A 21,903-nucleotide genomic window follows, 5' to 3' on the forward strand; every position below is an offset into this window, starting at 1 on the left:
CACAGAGCTGTCTTCCTTAAGTGAGCTATTAAGTGATACCCTGTTGTTTTTCTGGCTTATCTAGTCAACGTTGCCATTCACAGGAGAAGCAGCCATTTGGGCAGATATCACACTGAGGTAATGCTGACAAGCAGTTTTTAATAGTGTAATTCAAAAGTTCTTAAAACCTTTCCAGTTGTAGCTATAAATATGTATTTATATTTTTAGCTTTTTAATCTCTTTCACCAATTATCAAAGAGAGTTTTCACTAGTAACCTTGACTTTTTTTTTGCTTTTTTATAGTGAACTTAAAGTTGCTTCTGAAGTTCATATACCAAGTTTTTGTCCCAGATCAGAATCTCGACTCTTGCTTCCCCTTCGGTTAAAGAAGTAGATTTTATGTGAATTGCAGGTATTAGGCATTTTCATTCCTCTGAAAAGATGTTTTAATCTTCAAGATGGCATAATTGGAAAACTAAGGTTATACCACGCTGCTGAAAAGAGTCATCGGCTGAGTTTGAAATACCTTTTTAGATTACGTAAATTATCTATAAAGCACTGAGATTGCTGTGGACTTGCTGCGGAAGCATTCCTTTTTGGGTCTCATCTATTCAGAATCAATGAGTGATTTTTCCCTTAGTTCAGAAATAAACCTCGTATTAAGAAGAATTATCCTTACAAACACTGGGATTAATACCATTTTTTACTCTTGATTTGACACACAAATGTACTTATTAAATTGTCTTCTAAATCAACCTACCACTTGCAGGAAGCAAAAGTTGTTGCTGTGGATAGAGTGCACAGCGCCTCCACTTGAAAGAGACTTCCCATTAAAACTGTCTCTGAGAATGGTATGCAAACTTTGCTATTTAAAGAACTCTTTACTGTGATTTATTGTATCTTGAATAGCTTAGAATGTTCTTGCTGGGAGACCTCCTATCATTTTAGAAATCTTTTTAATGTTTAATAGATACAGAGATAAACATTTACCAAGAATGTGCATTACTACGTGTCAGAGTAGTGTTTTCAGGGTCCATTTATGGAACTTCGGTCCGTATCATATAATAAAAAGCTTTTCATATTACTCACTATTACTTACATCAAACACTTTACAAGGTATGGTTCAACTCTGAGCATGGAAATAAAGATCTCTCCCAAGGTAATCTCTTCTTGCATAACTTCTAGTTTTATTTCTAGAAAGATGTAATTTAATTATCTAGTCTCTTAGTTTTCTTTTTCTTCTTGTTTTAGCAGACTTCTGAATTTCATGGAATTGGTGTCCTTTACCTTGTAGAGCAAAGAGTGTGAAATAAATGTCACTTTTCATTTAATTTTTGAAGTTCATTTGCTACTTGTCTGCTAGCACATACATGTTTCCGGATTAATACTTATGATAGAATTGAGCCAGGTAGGGTTTGTTTCACAGACTTAGGTAGGGTTCCTTCACACAGATGCTTTATGCTGTGTGATTCAGACCCGGTACATTCAGTTTAGTTATATCATGTATCTCATTATTACATTAGAGATACTATTTTTGAATCTACCCTTGAACATTGCTAGTCTTTAAACTGGACATTGAAATCACAGAGGGCTGGGGAAAGGCTGGGAAGGAGGATGCAATAATGAATTGCTACGACTAATGAAAGAGCTCATGTCTGATACCTATTGCATCTTAATCTCAGAAAAGGTTTCTGCTAGAAACCTCAACATACGTTTTTATTGAAATCAAGGCTTGTCTGATAAAGATTGAAATTACTTGTTACTTTGAAAAGGTTTTGTCAAAACCATTCTAACGAGTAATGTAGGGTTTTTTGCCTCTAGATGGAAGGACGCTGGAATTCTGAACAAATGGCACTTCTGGTTGCTGTCATTTTGTAAGTTTATAGCACCCGTGTGGACAGGGTATTTTGATACAGCTCGGTACCACAAGAAAATACACTGCAAATCTGTATGGGTACAAAAGGCTGACTATGAAGCTAGGGGGAAAAAAAATGATGAAAGAATAGCATAGTGACCAGGCTTTTTTGAAGGACGTGGCTGTTTAAGTGCAGAATCTTCCTGCAAAGTGTAGCTTTTTGTACAAGTACTTTTTTTTATCCTTTTATTTTTTAAAAAAACTTGATTATAGGAGAGTCTAGTAACATACTACCAGCTCTAGTTGAAATTTATAAGTATTAAGAATGTGCCAGATGTTGGCAAACTGTACCTTCCCTTTTTCCTTGAGAACTTCTGTTGTGAGCAAGTCTCAAAAATAGTCAAAGTGGACCTCTTTAACTTAGGTGGCAACTTTTCTCTTCAGAACGTTGCTACTGGAATACCATATTCTGTATCACCTTTCTGTTCATCTGATATTGTAAGACGTTGCATTCCGTTCTGATACCAGGCAAATATCTTCTTGCCTCAAATATGCAAGAGGAGTAAGCAAGGAGGTTGCCTTATCTTATATGCCTCGAAAGCTAACAAGGAAGTTCTGAATGCTAGAAAGGTCTAGAGAACCAAAGGTTTGGATTGAGGACAAACACTTCTAGGGCTTGCTGGTACTCAAGGTTGGTATCAGACTAGCTGATGTTTACTGTTGTCTAAGAGATTATGGATCCTGGCTTGTTGGGAGAGAGACGACTTCACTCTGAGCTTTCATATTTGGATCATTTTAGAGATGAATTTGTAACCACAGAGATTGTAAGTAGTTAGAAGATTTTTCACTCTTGAGAAAAATGTAGCAGTTTGCAGATAAAAGGCTGTAACAATTTGGTCTCTGGAAGAATGAGGGCAGGAAAGATACAGAAGCCAAAATAGCATACTTCTTGAAGAAAACACTGTGTTATATTTAAAGTAAACAATATATGTTTAGCTTATTGTTTTAACCTTCTTTTCTGTTCACTGTGTTCTTAAGAATAAATGAAAAATATCGCCCAAGCTGTTTTATGTCACTGTATTTATGTGCTGGCCATAGATGCTGGAAGATAAGCTTGTAGCCAAGCTTCCATCTGGCCTTACTGATGTAGGAATGTTTCATAAACAAGTGGGTGACATAAACAGGTGTTCCAGTCTCAGAACAGGGTGAATCATAGGATTCTCCTCTGAGAAACGTGCATCACTCAAAACGTTAAACTGAGAAATCAAGGGTAGAGCTCACCCCTGCAAGCATAACTCAGGCTCTCTAGCTCAGTTCTTGAGAGCTTTACGTACAGGTACCTCCTGTGTTTGAACTGTTCTGTGTACGTTATAAATGTGCTGTCTGAAAATCACATGTTCACTGCTCTGATAACTATTTGTAATAACTGACTCCTACTGTTAAAAAAATATGAAACTGAGAAAAGCAGTTTACGTAAAAATTCTGGTTTTATCATGTATAAAGCTAAGAGATATTTACTGATGGTTCTTATACTATTACTGAATTCTACACATTTTTTTACATGAAGCAGTTGAATGCATTGGCATGACTTTAAAAAAAGAACATTGTGGCCTTTTAATTCACTTTCTATTAATCTGTTACAGTATAATAAAATGTGAATGTTATTGGAGACAGAAGTTTCAAAAGTTAAAAGCTTCCAAGATTGATAGTTTTGTAAGTTGGTTTTAAGTATTTTGAATTTATAACTATCATTATGTTGCTAAATAACATTGACTCTGGAATGAGTGACTTCCTTTTGCCGTAATTCAAATGTATTATGACAGCTATAGTTTTATAGTGAGCATAAAAATCAGTGAGGTAAGTTCAATGAGGTAAGGTTAGTGTTGGAAATTTTATTAACAAAAACTTTAAGTATTAGCACATGAGTTACAATTCCCATGTGTTTTCCAAAATTTGCTGGAGCCGAACTGAATATTGAATTCTGAACTTTAGACTAGTTGCTTTAAACTACCCAATTTTAGTGATAGGAGTAGGCAAAGATACAAATTTTAATAAAACAGCTGTTTTGGCTGCATTGATAAGCTACACATGATCAAAATTCCTTATGCTATATAATGTTCCACGAGGATGAGTTTCAAGCTGCAGGAGGGAACCATTTACACCTTGACTGCAGTCTCTGCTTCAGCTAAAACCTTTTCTGGTGTAGTTTGATCAATATTATCAATTTTCTATTTTGAAGAGCAGTGTAATCTAGACTAGCAGAAAAAAAGAATGAAAGAAAAATCAGGATTGATTAGTAGAGATGGTGGCCAGCTAATTTGTCGAGATGCGAGGCTTGGGAGCCTTATGACACCTGTAGGTGCCATTTTTCAAGGAGTATAGTAGAGTAAGTGCATTTGATGTGTTACACCATCAGGTGGCTCTTCCTTCTTGTACAGAAGGATTGAAAGAGCTTGTGACAGTGGTTCTATGAGGGAAATGGTCCGAGATGGTCTGGGTTTTCCTCATGTGAGCAGCCAACATGGTGCTGTGTTTATAAACCATCCCATGTCTTGCTCTCTGTTCCCCTTGCCTACAGTACACACCACAATGCTTTAAACCCTTCTTCTTTTGTCAGTTCTAAAATACTGAAGTAATAGGAAAGACAGATTATCCTTTAAAGAATATAAACCCTGTTGACTGTCAGCTCTATAATAACATAATTTGCCTAATTAAAATGTAAACTAGAGCAACCATAATACCCAGAGTAGTAGGGGTGGGAGTGCTGTTGAAATAGTGCTTGAAAGTGAAATTTCCCTTATGAAGAGAAAAATCAACCTGACTTACTAAGGTTTCAGTTTGGAACAGAAATGTAAAGCATATTGATTGCACATAATTCTAGTGTCTTCAGCTTCAAAATGTGGCTGCTCTACTTCTGTGTAGAAAATTGAAGTGATAGCTCTTTTTCATTATTTAAATGACTTTTCATAATCAAAACTGCGTATTTTATATTTCCCCAGGTACATATGGATGTATAAATACAGACACTAAGATCTTTAATAGAAGTTTATTTTTCAGTTAACTGACGGGGTTCCTCTAAAGATGGCAAACAGTAGCACAGGGAGCCTGCAGTGGTGGTCAGGAAGGGAGATAATGGTAGCACAAAAGGGAAGACGACTACCTCTTGGATCCAGTGGCACATACGCGCTGCAGTGTGTGCTGGAACAGAGCAGGGGTTAGGAGGGAGGTTGACAATGGCTTACGGTTTGCCTTCTCTCTTACCCTGGGTGTGGTACCACAATACACTTAGTACTTGATTAGTAAATTCAGAATTAGTTTAAAAAAAATAAGCTAAACCTTAGCTTGAAATATATTTGGTTTTGATGGTAAAATATATAGTTCTTAACAGTGAAACACAGTAGTACTTCTTCATGTCTTACTTCCTTGTGGACCTCCATAACACTGAACAGTTTCATAAATTATATATATAATGTAGCATGTAAGTTAAACAGTTAACAGTAAAGAACTTCAAGAAATAGACGTCACTACTGGAGCTGGTCATGAGTGGTTGGTGATAACATGAAGATTAATAAAGTTTGACTGTGAATTTGGTAGTTCTTTGCCACTTACATGAACTTTTCTTTCTAAAGTATAATCTAATTCTAAAGTTTTTGCAGTGTGTTGTGTATTTCCAGAGCAAGTGACAGAGTTTATTGTATTAACTAGTTGAAATAAGTAGTTGCTGAAGAAAAAAGAAGTTAGAAAAAATTAAAAAGCAATTTACTTGGGCAGAGGTCTTTGAAATGCTTTAAGTGTTAGCTATCAGATCTGGTTTTGCTTTATTTTTCTGGAAAATGATGGTGTCCTTTGGATTGCCAAGTTTTACTAGTAAATGTACTGCCAAAGCTTGGGAAAAATAAGTCAAGGACTCTTAAAATTACATAGTGTTGAGTGAAAAGCCAAGGAGAGGGTTTCTGTGTACCAGAAATCCTTATCCAGCCAAATATAAAAATATATATCTGATGCTGTAAAATGATCCATATTTAATTTCCTTTCAGATTATATTTAAAATGCCATAGATGTAAAAGGAGGAGTAACAAAATGGCAGACGTTTCTCATAATATACTGGCAAGCTTAATTTGGAATTCTTCATTGTTTCATTATTGTTGGGAGATGTGATTTCACACTACCATTTTCAGGGACGAGATAATTTCTAATACTGGCAAATCTGTTCTGGCTATAAATGAAGTAGTATATTTTGCTGCTTGTCTTCCACAAGATGAGGAACTGATTTAACAGCTTTTACGTTTTACAGCATCTGGAGGTTCATATCTGACTTATGAAATGATGTCATACATGCTTCGCACCAAACAGATACCATATAGTGAAAGGTCGCATGCAGTTCAGGCTGAGGTAGTTTTTATTTTGCATTATAAGGAATGTGAAAGTCTTGGTTCATGATTACTGGAGGCAGAAAAAAGAGTTTAGGGAAGGAGAAAATGACTGACATGACCAATGTTCTTGTAAACCTCCACACTGCATTCCTGTGAATAGAAAATAAATCTGCACGCCTAAGACCACACACAGTATGAGTTGCCTATTCACTCTCCCAGGCTGGCAGTGGCTCAGAGTTCTGCCTGCCTGAAAACTCGTGTAGAGCACTGGTTTTAGAATGGCTCCTTGCGGTGTATGTTAGTTTGGCAGCTGATAGACCTATTCTATCAAAATACCTGGGCTTCATTGTGTAGATGGATTTCTGAATTCAAGTGCTTTGCTGTATCAGGCTCAAGATATCTGACCACTTGCTGAGGAGATGTAAGAAAATAGAAATATATTTGGCAGATACTTTTTTTCCTCTTTTATTCCCAACATTGGTGGCAGTGCACAAACTAATTTGAGCTCCATAAAAATAGCTTCTGGGGAGGAAAACTAGAGTTGATTGTTTCCTGTGCTTGCAAGAAGAAACGGATGACACAGACTGAAAACCATGCTTTGTTATAAATACTGTCCTTTTCTGATCTTAAAGATTTTAGTCTAAGCTGTCACATGGACTTGGCTTTAATTATAATATATAATGGTTAAAATATTTCCGCACAAAGGAGAAAAAAAAGAGGGAGCATCAACTAAGGTATTATCTTATAATAAGATGTATGATTTGCAAAAGATTAATTTGAATCTCCGTGATCCACATGCATAGGAAGTTAAATGTCAGTGACCCAGGTCACAAGCTTCTCATGTCATTTGAGAAAGATTTTTGATTCACCTGGGAGGTGGAATTCCTGTGAGAAGGAATTTCCTTGTAAGTCTGTGTAACTCAGTTTCTAGCTAGAACAGTAGAGCTTCTGCTGACCTGTGGTTCATTGGGAAAGGGCTGGGAAATAGAACAGTAGAACCTGCTAAGTATGACATTGGGTTTGTTGTGGCTTGGAGGTTACATCATGGCCTGCTACAGAAGTGTCAGAGTCCCTGGCAGAGAACGTGTGATGTAAGCTTGCATTTTCTCTTTTGGCAGAAAGGGGTCTCTTTGGCTCTGGAGCCATCAGAACCACTCACCTACCAGAGAGGGAGGAGAGGGGTAGGAGACACTGGGACTGGAACAGAAGATCTGCCACCAAAGGCTCTGGTTGGACATGCTGTACTCTTTCCTTCCCAGTGCTTGTGCTGGCCTTGTGTGAAATAGGGTTCCTGGGATTGAGATTTTTTGGCTATTTCAAGTAATTTAGAATATTTTTCTTGATGCAGTTAAAGCTGTGCTTCAGTCCTGCTTTGAAGCCTTTATTTGAAGCTACCAAGACTAGAAATTGATCCTTCAATGAAAACCAAGATAGTCTTATATTAAGAGAGATCTCTTGTGGGAACAGGGGTTCTAGGCATAAGTTACATCACTGACGTCTAAATAAATTCAAATCTTAAGTCCATGCGCAACTTCTTATGGAAGAATGCAGTTCACCTCAAACTCCCCGAGTGTTTGTTAATATGTGTTAAAAAGTTACCATGGAGCTAAAAGAATTGATCTAAGATGTCAACTATTTACATGAAGGAATGTGGAGTAATCTATTTATGATAGTAAAAGAAAATCTGCATTTAGAGTCAGTTCAGGCAACTCTGAACTACTAGGTGCCTGCTATTCTGTGGCACAGTCAAGGTCATAACCCTGGTGCTAACAGGATGAGATGGACATTGTGACTCTACTGCAGGGTTTAATATGTGTTTCCTCTTGGTGTGAAAGAAAAGCACTCTGCACCTTCTATTTTCCCTCTGTGTTGCATTTGTGTCTTTGTTTAGGGAACAGAAATCATGTAGTAGCAGTAGTAGTATAAGCTGGCTAGTGGTGAAAGGAAATGCAGAAAGGTTCAGTCGTGTGGTGCTTCTTCAACATCTGTGTGAGGGCAGAACACAGGTTGTCACTCACAGAGTTGGACTTGAACACCATCTACTCATCTTATCAGCTCTATTTCTTATGCTGCCAAATTTTAATGCCTAAAATCGCCTTTCCTGTGAGCCATGATGACAGGATGTGTGGGAAGAAATTTATGAAGAAGAGTGAGAATTTTCTGCTTGGCCCTTAGGGTGGGGACTGGCTGGCTAGGAAAGAAGAGACCGTTGACTCAGACACCACCTGGTTCAGCCAAGCAGACCAGAACTGTGTCAGCACATGTGTAAGCTGCTCTTGTCCCCGTCACTAGGGAGCAGTGTCGGTGCTCTCTTCATCAGTGGGTCTGATCCCTTCATCTCCCTTTGACTCAAAGCAGAAGCTCCTGCACAGTGGCAGTTGGAAAATGAGAGCTGCAGCGCCTGAGCGGAGAGAACCCCGGTTGGAGCTCCCGCTGCCCTGTTATGATGAGCTTCTCAGCTGCAGCTTAAAGGCCCAACAGAGAGTTTTGTGATTTGACTTAAGGGATTGCTCTCAGACATGAAGCAAATAAGTGATTAATTATAAAGAAGATGTGGTAATGAGTTTCAGATGAGGTCTTTTATGTTTATTAAAAGAGGTCTGAAAGTTTGCTGCTACTGCTATTTCTCGTTTTCTAACTTAAAAAGTCATCTTTGAATCTCATACTGCACACTGCTTACAGACTGCAAGATCTTATTACTGTGATATGCTAAAAAAAGAGTTTTAAAAATAAGATAAATCAAGTAGGATATAAATCTTTTTTTCAGTGTATAGGAAGGCAATGAGCCATTTTAAGAGGAGGAAGAACATGCATTCTGAGATCCAATAGATCATCTAAATTGGTCCCAAACCACGGTTTAAAATGGCATTGCACAGACTTTTGCTTTGAATAAATTTACAAAACTCTGAATATAAATATAAATAAATTAGATTTCCTGGTTGTTTTGTACTTTACTAGTACTCAAATTAACTAGGAAAAAAGTGCTTAATAGATATGAATTTTTCTGACTATTCCAACTGCAGAGCTTTAAAATGCTAACCTAACATTTATACATTCTCAATTTCTTCCTTTTAGCTCTTTATGATGAATAAATTTTATTAACTTCTCAGTAATATAAACTTTGAAACCTTGTTCTTTATTTTCTGACACTTGTATGTTTGAAATTTACGTTAGTGAACCTAAAATTTTTCACCTGCCTGACTTCCTGCAGCTTTCTTGTAGATGGAGAGTTGTTCTATATTGCCACATCATAGATTTTTCAGTCCAAACCTTGTCTTCTCAGTGGTGTACCTTATGACCAAAACAAGCCTGTGTGTGTCTGCTTAATGTGCACACCTTGTGGTTTCAAAACTGCAAAAGAAAATAGTATCAGAAAGACTGTCTCCATTCAGGGAAACCTGTCTTTGTAATAACAAGCGATAGTACTGTATTTTAGTTCTCTACTTTGCATGGAATTATAATGTTGTTCTAATGGCTTGCAAACCTTGCAAAAGTTCTCCATGCCCATGCTCCCATGTCTCTGCTTTCTCTGCTACATAGAGTCTTTCTCTGCATGGAGCGGAAGGGCAAACATAGAAGTAGGTCTACAGCAGTATTTTTAGTATCTCCTCTCCTGGATTCTGCGTTTTGATGTGTAAACCAGCCTTCTGGAGAAGAGAACTATTTCATTAAGAATGAACTCCTCAGTTTCTGTACGCTAGGCTTGAATTGGGAGTTTGAGACTGCATCGTATTTTGAATGCCCTATATTCTACAGACAGTGTCTTTATATTCTTGAATTATTACTGTGTTGATTCTTAAGTGTCTTGTTCTTCTCTACTATATAAAAAGCTGTACCATTAAAACTTGCAAAACTTAATTCTGAGCTCTACTTTTTGCTAGCAATTTGTCCTATAGTTTTACCTCCACTTACCTAGTGCCTTTATTTTGTTCCGTTATTATATTTTAAGGGACTTGTGACAATATCATTACTTGGAATACCTTTTTTAAAGTTCTTGAGAGAAAATGGTCTGCTTGTATCAGTGACTGCTTCCTTTCCTTGTCACAGTGTGAAGAACAGCACCTTTTCCATTTGCAATCATTCCTTACCTTGTAGTAACTACTCTAGGCAGTGCTTATGTAGAAAGGTATTATTAAAAAAGGTAGTAGGAATTTGAAGCTGTGAAGTAGGGTTGTTAAATCTACTTGGAAAAAGTCGCTTTCCTGTTGAGCTCTTTGTTTCTTCACCTCTTCAGACATTTTTCATGTATTGCCACGTGGATCCGTGTGTATATGCCTACTGCTGTGGCCGTGTCTGTCTATTCACATTGGGCATACTTTCCTGTTTCTTGGTTATACTTCCCAAAGAGCCAGTTCTCTCCTTGAACAGTTACCCTGTTCCTTAGATTTTCTTTTCTTGTCACTTTGTTCCTTGCTTCACCAAATGTTTTTCTCTTTTTTTTGACGATAACGTTTATGCTGCTATTCCTTAAGGTGGCTGCTGCTTTCCTACCTGCTCCTCCTCTTGTACTGGAGGAGAGTCAGCTATTTTTCCTCCTTTTTTTTCAAATGTTTTTATGAATATCCAAGCTTTTAATTGTAATTAGCAGTAGTGCTGCTTATAGAAACAACTGTATACAAATAATCACCAGTATGCCATGATCTATGGATTTTTTTTCAGACGAACAGCAAGTATTTGCCTGACCTAATTTGCGAACTGTTTGAATTGTGTTAAGAAAACAATGAAATTCCATTATTGAGCATTTGCACAGCAAGAAATGAGAAAAATCAAGTTTAGCTACACCTTCTGGGCTCTTAGAATGCTTTTAACGTTTTTTTTCATTCCTTTTTTTAATTTTATTTATGGTTTCTAAAGAAAAAAACCAGTTATGTAATGCAGAGCAATTTGGTGAGGTTCTTTATTGAGACCTGTCTGCTTAGGAAAATCTTTGGAATATCTCTTATTTTGTTTGACAGGAATTTGTGCTTATTACAGAAGAGTACAGTAAGGCCCATTTGTTAATAGACTTAGGCAATGTACACTGAAGGAAAGAACCTTATTTCCCTGTTTGGCACGTCGTTGTTAAATCATTCTGTTTCTAGATTGCTGATCTGTGCCCAAACCTATATAGCAACTGTGGTATCTGATTGTCAAATTTGTGGCAATGGGCAAATTAAATGTGGGGTACAGAATGCTATTTTCAGTGAGTTTTATATGTAAAGTCAAGAAAATATTCTCTTCTTTTTTTTTTTAGTCCTTTATGCATATGTCAAGTTAGGACTGTTTTAATTCTCTTCTGTGTTTTGACTCTTCTACTTTTTCTCCTCATGCAGTGGTGCTGAAACTGCTTTTGTTTTGTATTCCATTTTAACAAATAAAAGAATCTCTTAGTCCAAGATAATGTCGGAAGATCTACATAGAAAGAAATAAAACATGTCATAAGTGACAAAAAGAAGAGGAATTAGAAAAAAACCCACATGGTAATGATCTTTATAAAAACTAAATATGTTTGATTTACTTACTGTAGGTTGATGCCTTGCGTTTACGATTGGAAGAAAAAGAAACCTTTCTGAATAAAAAAACAAAACAACTTCAAGACCTCACAGAAGAGAAAGGAACCCTGGCTGGAGAGATTCGAGATATGAAAGACATGTTGGAAGTAAAAGAAAGAAAAATTAATGTCCTTCAGAAAAAGGTAAGGGCACTGGTGAGAGGATATGTTGTAAAAGTTTGAGGTGCATTTAAAGGAAATACGTTTATTTCTTATAGCATATTACTTGTAATCTATAAAAAATTCAAGGAGTAAGTCTGTATTAGTTAAGTAGTTCTCTAATTTAAAATATGTTACTATTTTCCATGGGATCATTTCTATAGTATTAATTCTATCATAAAAATACTAGGTGTTGCAGTTTCTACAAAATTATTGAAATGAAAATTCTGAAAAAAACTTCTTATTCTTCAACATGAGGGATTCTGTTGTTCCTACTAATACTGATTTACTACTCTTTCCTAACAATGTAAATAAAATTTGTGGGACTGCTAAAAGATTAGGATACTGCTTTTTTTCTTTAAAAACTTTTTTTTTTGGCAGGGGAAGGACTTGGAAAGAAACCTAAATTAAGTCAGTTATCTGCTCTACCTGTGAGCTAAAGACATTAAGAAGGGAAGTTTCTCCAAACAGCCTCATTAATCCTATTTCAGATTTTCCACAAATTTTAGCTAACTGCATTTGCTCTCTTTGGGAAGTTGGATTTAGTCATTATAGTTTCCACTTGGGGGGACAGGGAGGGAATTTCCTGGAAAAGCAGCTCTTCAAGGGTTCTGCATACAGTAGTGGAGTGTTTATTTACCATATCCTTTTTCTTACACTCACAAAAAATATTTATACCAGGAGATACACTCTTTATCGTATATAGATGAATTTGTGAGCTTACAGATAAATGGAGAAAAAGTTCCAGATATCAAATGTATTTTACTTCTCCCTTCCTTTTACAGCCTCTCAAAGAATGTCTACTCCTTAATCTCTATTATTATGTAGGTAGTTCACGTTACTGTGGTTTTCCTCCAGGACTCATATAGGGTTCACATAGCATAGCTGTGCTTTGTCTGCAGCTGGTTAAATACTGTCTTTAAATGCTTTTCTGAAGCATTTTTATTGGTCGTATTATCTTAATATGTAGGTGTTAGCATGTCCTTATTTTCCAGAAACTGAGGAGACTTCTTTTTCAGGCCCATGAAATAAGGTCAAAACTGCAATATAGTTACTCGTTCAGTTTACTCTTATTTCTGAATATTTTCCTTGTTAGCAATGTAGATGACGTAAAGGTAGCAAACTTCAAGCCTTTTATCCAGTTGTGTATGCTACAGTTGGTCTTATATTTAGATCTTGAGGAAATGGAATCAGTAGGAGGAATGTCAATTCGGTCATCAAAATTGTGTGATGGCCATAGCTCTGTAATATGCAACACTGTTTTTTTCGTTTTGATACACCATGGCTATTTTATTAGGGTTTGCAGATGATCTTGCCTCTTCTGCACCTGTGTCTTAAAAATAATCTTTTTCAATCTGCACTCCCATCACTAAATCACAGAGTAAACATGAGCTCTAGTATGCAATGTGATAAGTAAGTCCTGCTGGCTGCTAGGTGCATCACCAGAGTAAGTACTAAATTGATTCTTTAAAACTGGAAGTAGCACCTGAACTTTATTTTGAGATTTTTATTCTGGCAAATGTGCTTCATAAGGGGATTTCTAAAGTTCTGGGTATTTTTGCTATGAATAGAATACTGGGTATACTTAGAGAAGAATGAATTATGATGATTACTTAAAAGAGAGAAAATAGTTCATTTATATCACAAAGGAGTTATGTGTAGGTTTACTTCTCTGAAGCATTTTTAATAATCATATTATCTTAATATGTAGATGTTAGCATGCCCCAAAATACTCATATCAGGTGATCATTATTATATCATTATTTAGTCACAGGAAAAGAATATCATATTGGGAAAATATTTTTTTTAAATTACCTTTAGGCCACATTTTCAGCTTTAGATCATCATTTCACTTGTGTCTAATTTCCAGTATGTCTTGAGATAAATTCATCACAGGTAATTTCACTAGAGAAAGATTTGGTTGAAATATCATCCTGCTCTAGTTATCCCTGTTACTTAAATAACTCTAGAGTATGATACTACAAAGGATGCTTTCACTGTTTATTTTTCATGCATCTTGCCTGCAATTCTGAAGTAGATGATTCTGTATGTCACCATAAGAAATGCAGGTTTTTAAATTCTTCTGAAAGAAAAATCATCTATTTGTCTAATTAACCCAAGTGTTCAACATCATTTTGGCAGTGCTTGTTAGACCCTGAAATCTCGTAGTCAGCCTCCTTCAGTGTCCCAGCATCAATGGCAGTGCTGCAATCTCATTGTTGAACCACAATCACAAAATCACAGAATGACTTAGGTTGGAAGGCGTACATGTAGAAGGGAAGATACTCAGTGTCTGTGTATTTTATTTTTCAAGAAGCTTTCCTGGCATTAGTGCCTTTCTATTCTAGCTCATTTTGTCCTCACTACATGAAGTTATGTGTCCCCAGACATTCGTATCTCATAGAGCTTTTATGTTTTCTCAGAGGCTCGTTCAGTCATGTGTTGTTTCAGAAATATGTTAGACTATGTATAGTAGTAATTCCTAGTGCTGTCGTAACCTTACTGCAATATTTTTGAACAGTCACTTTTCAGGGGTTTTTGGATAGTCTAGTAGTCAATGATGTGCTTTAAGGAAAAGATTGTCCAACGTACCTCTTTTCTTTACAGTTTTGACAACATACCTTTCCAATAGCAACCATATATAAGAATAACTTTTGATGGAAAAGTATTTAATATGTATCAGTTGCAGTAGTTGTATCCTTGAATCATGCTTTTATCCTTTAATTCTTGCTGGATTGCACATACCGCTTGCGTTCCTCCAGTTTTTCCTCATCTTCTTCTGACCTATTGGCTACACCTTCCATTATTGTTTTCACTTCAAGTGATGGCAGCCAGACGTTTGTGTGTGAAGCACTTAAAAATTGTTCACATATTTCTGGAGAATTCAGTGGGTACAAAGTAACACAGGCCATTTAATACAATGCTGCAGAGGTGAAATAATTACTGAGCTTTCCAGTGGATTGTCCTGCCCTTACAGACCTTCTTTCAGGACATTGCCTTGGTGGCTGTCTTACTCTTGCAAAACCCTACTGAAAGCGAAATAATTACTTCTAGTTCTCTCTAAACAATAGATTCTTCTGACTGTAATATTATAATGCTTGTCTCCATTTTATTTTTTCTGTGCATTTTTATTTGCTTTTGAAATGAGGATTTTTGATTAGCCAGTTATTTTAGTGCCTTAATTTCTTGATGCAGGATAGATGGCTACGTGTGTCCACTCAGCCTGAAGTGCTTCACTCAGCCTAAAATATTTGTTTTAATGGTTGTATTTGAGTACTTGGAGAAGGAATAATTTGTATATAGTCCTTAAAAATATTTCTATCAGAAATAATCTGAAACCGAGTAGAAAGGAATACATAACTTGGAAAGATACAATTTCTAATTCTATATTCTCTCTCTTGTGTACATTACTGTTATTTGCCATGTTGGAAAAAACAAAGGAGACCAAACCGAAGCCAGAAAAGTTCTCCTTCAAAGTTGGAGGTGTTTCTACTCCTTTCTGGGTAGCTGTGTTGTGCTTGGAGGATAGGACAGGTTCTTTTGAGGGCTCCCGACTGAAGGTGTGGAAGAAACAAAAACAGTGGCAACAGAACAGCTGTGGTGAGTCCCACGAGATGGCAGAGGAACACATACAAGGCAGCATGCTGCAGAATGAAGTAATGGGCTGGGTAACGAGCTAATGGCGTACTGTCCTCCCCTGCAGTGGATTTGGTGTAATTTTTGACCCAGTTGAAAAACTGCTACACTATTCAGTACAATTTGCAGGCTTAAGGGAGGCCCAGCACTGGAACAGCATGCATTTAGAGGATTTGGATCAAGGTAGATTAGCATGGAGTAATAATAAACTTATGTCAATGTCAGAGGTGCAATATTACTTAATATTTCTTTCTTTTAGAATCTTTGGCACCACTGTTCCATTTTAGTGCCAGTAAAGCTGGGTATGCTGTTTTAATAGCCTTGTTTAACCTGGCAAAGCTAGTCTTAACACCTCATATCTGTCAGTTTAGCATGCAGAGGGGCAGACCTCAGAAATCTTTATGCATTTCTTAGCAGAACGTGCAAGTTCTATGAATATGGCCGAGTTGTAGGCTTCAGGGCAAAAGGGCTGAACTGGATGATGATTCTTTGTGTTCCTTTTTGGTCCCAAATTTTCTTTTTCATACAGTGGCTATACCTGGTGTGGTTTGTCATCTGGGAATCTGTAGACATGTTAAAAAAATTGAGTCTGGGTGTTGAAAACAGTAGTTGTTGAGACAAGAATGGTGCAGAGGATGTACACCTGGATCATGTTAGGACAACAGCTTATGGAAATTCTTTTGTGGGGACTATTATAAAAGAACACCATATAAATGGGGCTAATATATTCTCCTTTGAATTGCAACATAACTTTTCATGTAAAGAGTTACAGTTTCCATCTTTAATAGTGTAAGCTTTGTGATTGATGAAGTGCTACGTGACTGAGGGCCCTAACCTACCAGCTGATTAGCATTTGTAGGAGATGTCATAAAGTCATAGCTTTCATATAATAATTTGAATCTGTACTTGGAGTGGCTGGACTGTGCACACTAACTGATACTGTCCAGTTTGTGTTAAATTAAAATGTGTTGTACATTTAATTGTATGCATTACTGTTAGTTGTCTTCTAAAAAAGAGAAAATTTACATATAGTAAGATTAGGAGTATACTAGCATAAACAAATGAGTCCTGCTCTTGTGCTTTGAAATTTGCATAAGTATTATTGTTTGATGTGGGAATTCTAGCTGAGAAGACTACTGAAATTGAAACTTTTGAACCCAGAATGGTCCAGAAAGACCTAAAAGACCAAGTTATTTGTTCTTAGCAAGTATAAATTACAAGCACACTGCTGATAGAGGGTGCCTGTGGTTTGGTTTTTTGATTTTTTTTTTTTGTGTGTGTGGTCTAATCAGTTGGGAGAATATTTCCATAATCCTGTAAAGGGATCATAATGTCATCAAATTCTATCTGAAGACTGTAAATATACTTTTATGTGAACTGGTGTTTTGCAATTACCAAATTAGAGTTCTGTTGTATTTCTAGAGTGAGATGACAAATTCTGAATTTGTTGTTCTATAAAACAGGTTGATGTTCTGACTGCAGATTCCTAGTGTTAAAAAAATAACTGTGGAGGATTAGTTTACAGTAATTATTCACCTCTTCTGAGGGGGAAGCATCTGTCCTTGGGGATGACCTTCTGTCTTGGTCTGAGAGCACCAGGATACAAGTTTTCTGGGGCTGCCTGGACCATGTGGCAATCACAGTGGGGGAGAAGGGGCAGCTGGGCCTATGGGGAGGAGAGAATAGGTCAGGTGACCCAAGTGGTGTCATGGTATTCCTCCCCATGGTGCTCAGCATACAATGGCCCCTAAGGAGAAACCCTAGAGATACAAGAGAATGTGTTAATACTCGTCAGAAAATACTGCAAGAAGGAACGTGTATGTTGTTTTTCAAGAAACAAGGTCAAATTGAGGTGGGTTAAATTAGTTGGGTTCATGTACCAGTAGTATACATCTCTGAATAGGTAGCAAAGGAACCTATTTGTTTGCATATTTGAAAATACTAGCTGTATTATGAAATCCTAAAAGTTAAAAATAATAATTTGGCTGGCTTTGTATGCCATCTCGGGAAAACTGAGCATTTTGCTTATATCATTTCATAGAATCGTAGAATGGCCTAGGTTGGAAGGGACCTTAGAGATCATCGAGTCCAACCTCCCTGTCATGGGCAGGGACGCCACCTCTTGACTAGACCTGGCAACACATGGGGACCGAGTGGGAATCGAACCCGTGGCCTCGGTGTTGATCCTTGTTGCCAGCACCGCCCTCAAACCACTGAGCTAACCGGGAGCTATAGGGTAAGAGATTGATAGTGAAAGTGAAAAAAGTACTAGTTATTTGAAGAAATAGATTTCTATAAGTGCTTTGAAGAGATGCTGTCATATTTATGTTTGTAGTTTTTAGTACACTAGAATGATACTATTATTACATACATTATTAACTTTCTATATATGAAGGAGACAATCACTTTTAAGGTCTAAAATATGATGAGAGAGAAAAAATATCACTTTCTGGGAAATAGTAAATGTGTATGTGTAGATCAGATGTGTTTAAAATTTAAAAGATCCTTAAATGTAAATAACAAGTTTTTCTAGATCAAGTTATGCTAGCTAGTTCTTCCCACACAGATCCAATGAAGAGAACTGAATAGTTCTAAACTCAGGTTATACATAGCATAGAGAAGTGCTCTTAACAGAATGCCATTTGCAAAGTAGGACTGGGCTTAACAAGGTACTTACGTAAGGGTTTCATGCTGCTAGTGTGGCACTGGTGCTACTGGAAAGGAAGGAAGCTGCCTTTTGGCTCTGAAACGTCAATACTAATTAACAAAGTTATCTTAAATAAGATCCTAAGTTTTATTCATGCTGAGAAAGCAGCCAACTCGCATGCTGGGAGTTCTAAACTGTATGAAGAGTAATATTTTCTTTTCAGTAGAGTTGGAGGAAATTTCTTTTGAAGTGTGAAAGAGCTGAATTATGTAGCACAAAAAAAAAAAAGTAGAAGTCATATTTGGGAGGTGCAGAAAAACACAAAGGAATTACTCAGGGAAATCAAGGACCAATCTGAAAAAGAATGAGGGAGAATCAGAATTGCTTGAGAGAAGAAATATATTTTTTTTAGAGATAGCCTTCCAAGAAATGTAATAGAAATCTTCTGATTGGAAGTAAAAATTGTAAGGGGGAGTGTTATAACTGTAATTGAGAATAATTTTACATTAGAGAGGTATTATGCCGTCATGACTTCTTTTAATTTTCAGCTGCTAACTGAGAGGAGAGTGTGTATTCATGTGGTGCTCTTGGAACTGCACCTTTGAGTGGCAGCCTGACAATTTCCTGACTGTCTCCACATGACAGGTTCAGCTGGTGTTCACCTGCCAGCTGTTTACCATTGAATCTTTGACAACTCCTTTAAATGACACAAAATCAGATCCTTCAAAAACTAGCCCATGGAACAGAGTTTTGCACAAGCCCAAAAGGCTTGTATGTCTTTCTTACTTCCTAATCTTTTTCTTGAAAGCTCTTTCAAGCCTTGTTTGTGATGGGGAGGAAGGAGGTTGGGTGGCTTCTTACCTTTTCTGACTGAGACATTGAAAAGAGGGATTCAGAGGAACATGCTGCAGCTGCCTTTCTGAATCAGCAGCCGTTTCTCTGTATGTTGTAGCTGAGTGTAGGAGGCTCCAAAATTTAGACCTGCTAGATTACCATTTGCTAGATCACCATTATTCTGCAGTAAAATGAATACATGTGTGCTTAAAAGCATAGCTCTAGCTTCAGAACATATAGAGTGGCAAGCTGGGAATTGTTGCCAAGTAATATTTAACTAAAGCAACAGTTGTTTTATTCTGTATATCATATTTTACTACAGCATAGCTGTGATTATACCAGTTTTGTTAGCGGTGTTTAACTCATATCTTTTTCCTTTGGCATGTGTACATTTTCGCCTTCCACAAAATCCTTTGTGAAGCTGGGAACTGTGCATCCTGCTACGCTAGTTTATTTGGAGATGTTTTGTATAGTTACTGCTACATGTGTAGTGGGAGCAACTGTTGAAACTAGTAGTTTGGAGAGATTTTTGTTAATGCTATAATTACTTCCTGCTTGAGTTAAGCGTGGATGTTATTCACAGAACTGAGCAAACAAAATATTTGGCTATTACTGATTTTCATTTGAGCTAATGCACTATTCATGCTGGAATTTTGTGTATCAAAACTAAGTCCCAGACATAGTTTCAAGTTTACTGAGATTGCCTGTGTGCAAAATGTAATGACAAATTTTGAATCTAAATAAATGGTCTGCATGATTCCGTATCATGATTATAGTACACTGTTTGAAACGTGTTGCTACCATGTTTTTATTGATGGTCCTTATTCCAGTTTAGCATTTTTTAGCTAAAACTTGACAGAAAATTGTAAATCATAATTTTGTGAAATGTTCCCTAGGAAAATAAATGCATCAGCTTGTTAATTATATGCAGAGAAATCCATGAGAGGACAATTTTAAATCTTCAATGATTCAGAAGTGGTAGGTTTTATGTATGATTTTGAGCCTTTTTTGACTGAGAGATTAATGTTTTTGTCAGTCCAGTGCATGAAATATTTAGCAATATATTGATAGAATAGCTTGTTAATAAACAATCCTGGCCTTATCCTGAAATGAGAAAGTAGATCCCACTGCCTTTGTTCATCTCCTTGCTACAGTGGGCAGTTACAGCTGATCCGCAGCTTGACCTGAGGCATATCCAAGTTTGTTATATCAGGAGATAAAAAGAAACATTTCCTAATAAATATAGTAAGTAGACTCAGACATTAGCAGTTGGTTTTTACCAATATTTTAGTATATTAAATTTCTACTTTGTGTTGGCACAGAATCAAACACCTTAATTTATGCATTGCTAGAGCTCCTTAACGTTGGCAGTCATGCTTTCCTGGTGGTATTCCATTGCTGCCCGTCTGACTGAGCAGTCTGTGACTAGAGACCAATACCTGAGTAAATTGGATATTTTATCACTTTTGGAAAAGCATCACCCCTCACATTTCAGTGAAGCTCTTACTGGCTTTATGAAAGCATAAAGTTCAAAGACTGAAGAGTACGCATACAGATAAGTTTAATGGTAACAATAAATGAGAATTGTTATCTTCATACTTCTCCCTTCATTTTATTGCTACCAGATGTAGCCAGAGCTAGTGGTGCCAATTTGGTCAGATTGCTTTGATAATTTTCTTGTTGCCAAGTAGTTTGTATTTCTTGGTGGTAGAATCAGGAGTGGTATGTTTGAATACGAGTAGAATAAATCCAACTTTAGAATGGAATCTGAATCTAATTCACTTCCTTCTAGCACACCTGACTTCAATTTTTAACGCCTAGCCAGGCACAGTGCTAAGATCAAAGTGAAATAGAGAGAACGGAGTAAAGCAGTTCTTGGAAAGCAAAAAAAAAAAAAGGCATAACATTGCATAATCTTTTATATATGAAAGAAATATTGTGCCTATTTCCCATTCATTTAAGACTAAATCTGCAGTAAATTTACTAGAGGTAATTATGCCAGTATAAACTCTTATTTATCTGGGAGGAAAATCAGGTCCACTTTATTTATTGCCTAAGAGATGCCTTAATTTGATGGCAGAAATCACCACTCATGGCCCCAGACAGGCACAGTCTTTTATCTCTCTGTGTTTAACCCCATGACAAAGTGACTGTGCCATGGAAACTTCTGTACGTTGCTCTCTAGTGCCTGCTGCTGATCTTGAGTAAGGGTAAGAAGCTGCTAAAGGACCACATGAGTTTGTAAGCTACTCGTCTTAAAACAACTGCTTGCTGATAGACAGGATTGAGAGTATGTAAAAGCATACCTAAAATTTGACTGAAATACCTGCTGTGACCCATCCCAAAATCTTAATCCATGGCTAAGTCTGGATTTTTGTTGTGGCTGTCATGGGAGCCATAAATAGCTTGATTTGAATGTTTATTTAAAAAAAAAAATAAATCCACGACTTCTGAGAGTTTCAGATTTTTTTTGCATGTCAGGAGGTGGATATGATAGTAAGCAGCTGAAAAATTGTGAAGAACTTCAAAGTGTGGAATCTAGACTACATAGGAAGATAATAGAAAACAGGAGTTTGCTAATTTAGTTGTAAAAGAGATAATTCCTGTGAACTGTCCATAGGAGCTAATCTTCTTCCAAAACGTGATTTCTTGCATGACATTTTACATGTTCAGCAATTTTCACTGTTAGTATTCTTGTTACTAGTTTTACTTTTTATACTGTCGTTTTATGAAACATAGTGTAATTCAGCCTCTGCCTTGAAATGTATGCAGTGCAACACCTTCCACGAGCCCCTGTAATCAATTCCATCTTTGGGGAGGGAGAAGAGCCACTCCCAGCACCTCGCTGCCGCAGCACAATGAACCAGTTGACACCATCAGCCTTGTGAAT

At 36.8% G+C, this 21,903-nt stretch overlaps 1 protein-coding gene across 1 annotated transcript in view; it reads left to right on the forward strand.

Moving 5' to 3' along the window:
- ERC2 (ELKS/RAB6-interacting/CAST family member 2) overlaps nt 1-21,903 on the forward strand; it is a gene marked incomplete at its 3' end in the record, with an annotated part of 259,347 nt that overhangs the window by 71,034 nt on the left and 166,410 nt on the right. Inside the window, exon 6 of the mRNA XM_009868648.1 lies at nt 11,714-11,881. Within this exon, the coding sequence (XP_009866950.1) occupies nt 11,714-11,881 (168 nt within the window). The remainder of the gene's footprint in view (nt 1-11,713; nt 11,882-21,903) is intronic.

The sequence above is a fragment of the Apaloderma vittatum genome, unplaced genomic scaffold (genome assembly GCF_000703405.1).
Source record: "Apaloderma vittatum isolate BGI_N311 unplaced genomic scaffold, ASM70340v1 scaffold3844, whole genome shotgun sequence".
NCBI classification, from domain to species: domain Eukaryota; kingdom Metazoa; phylum Chordata; class Aves; order Trogoniformes; family Trogonidae; genus Apaloderma; species Apaloderma vittatum.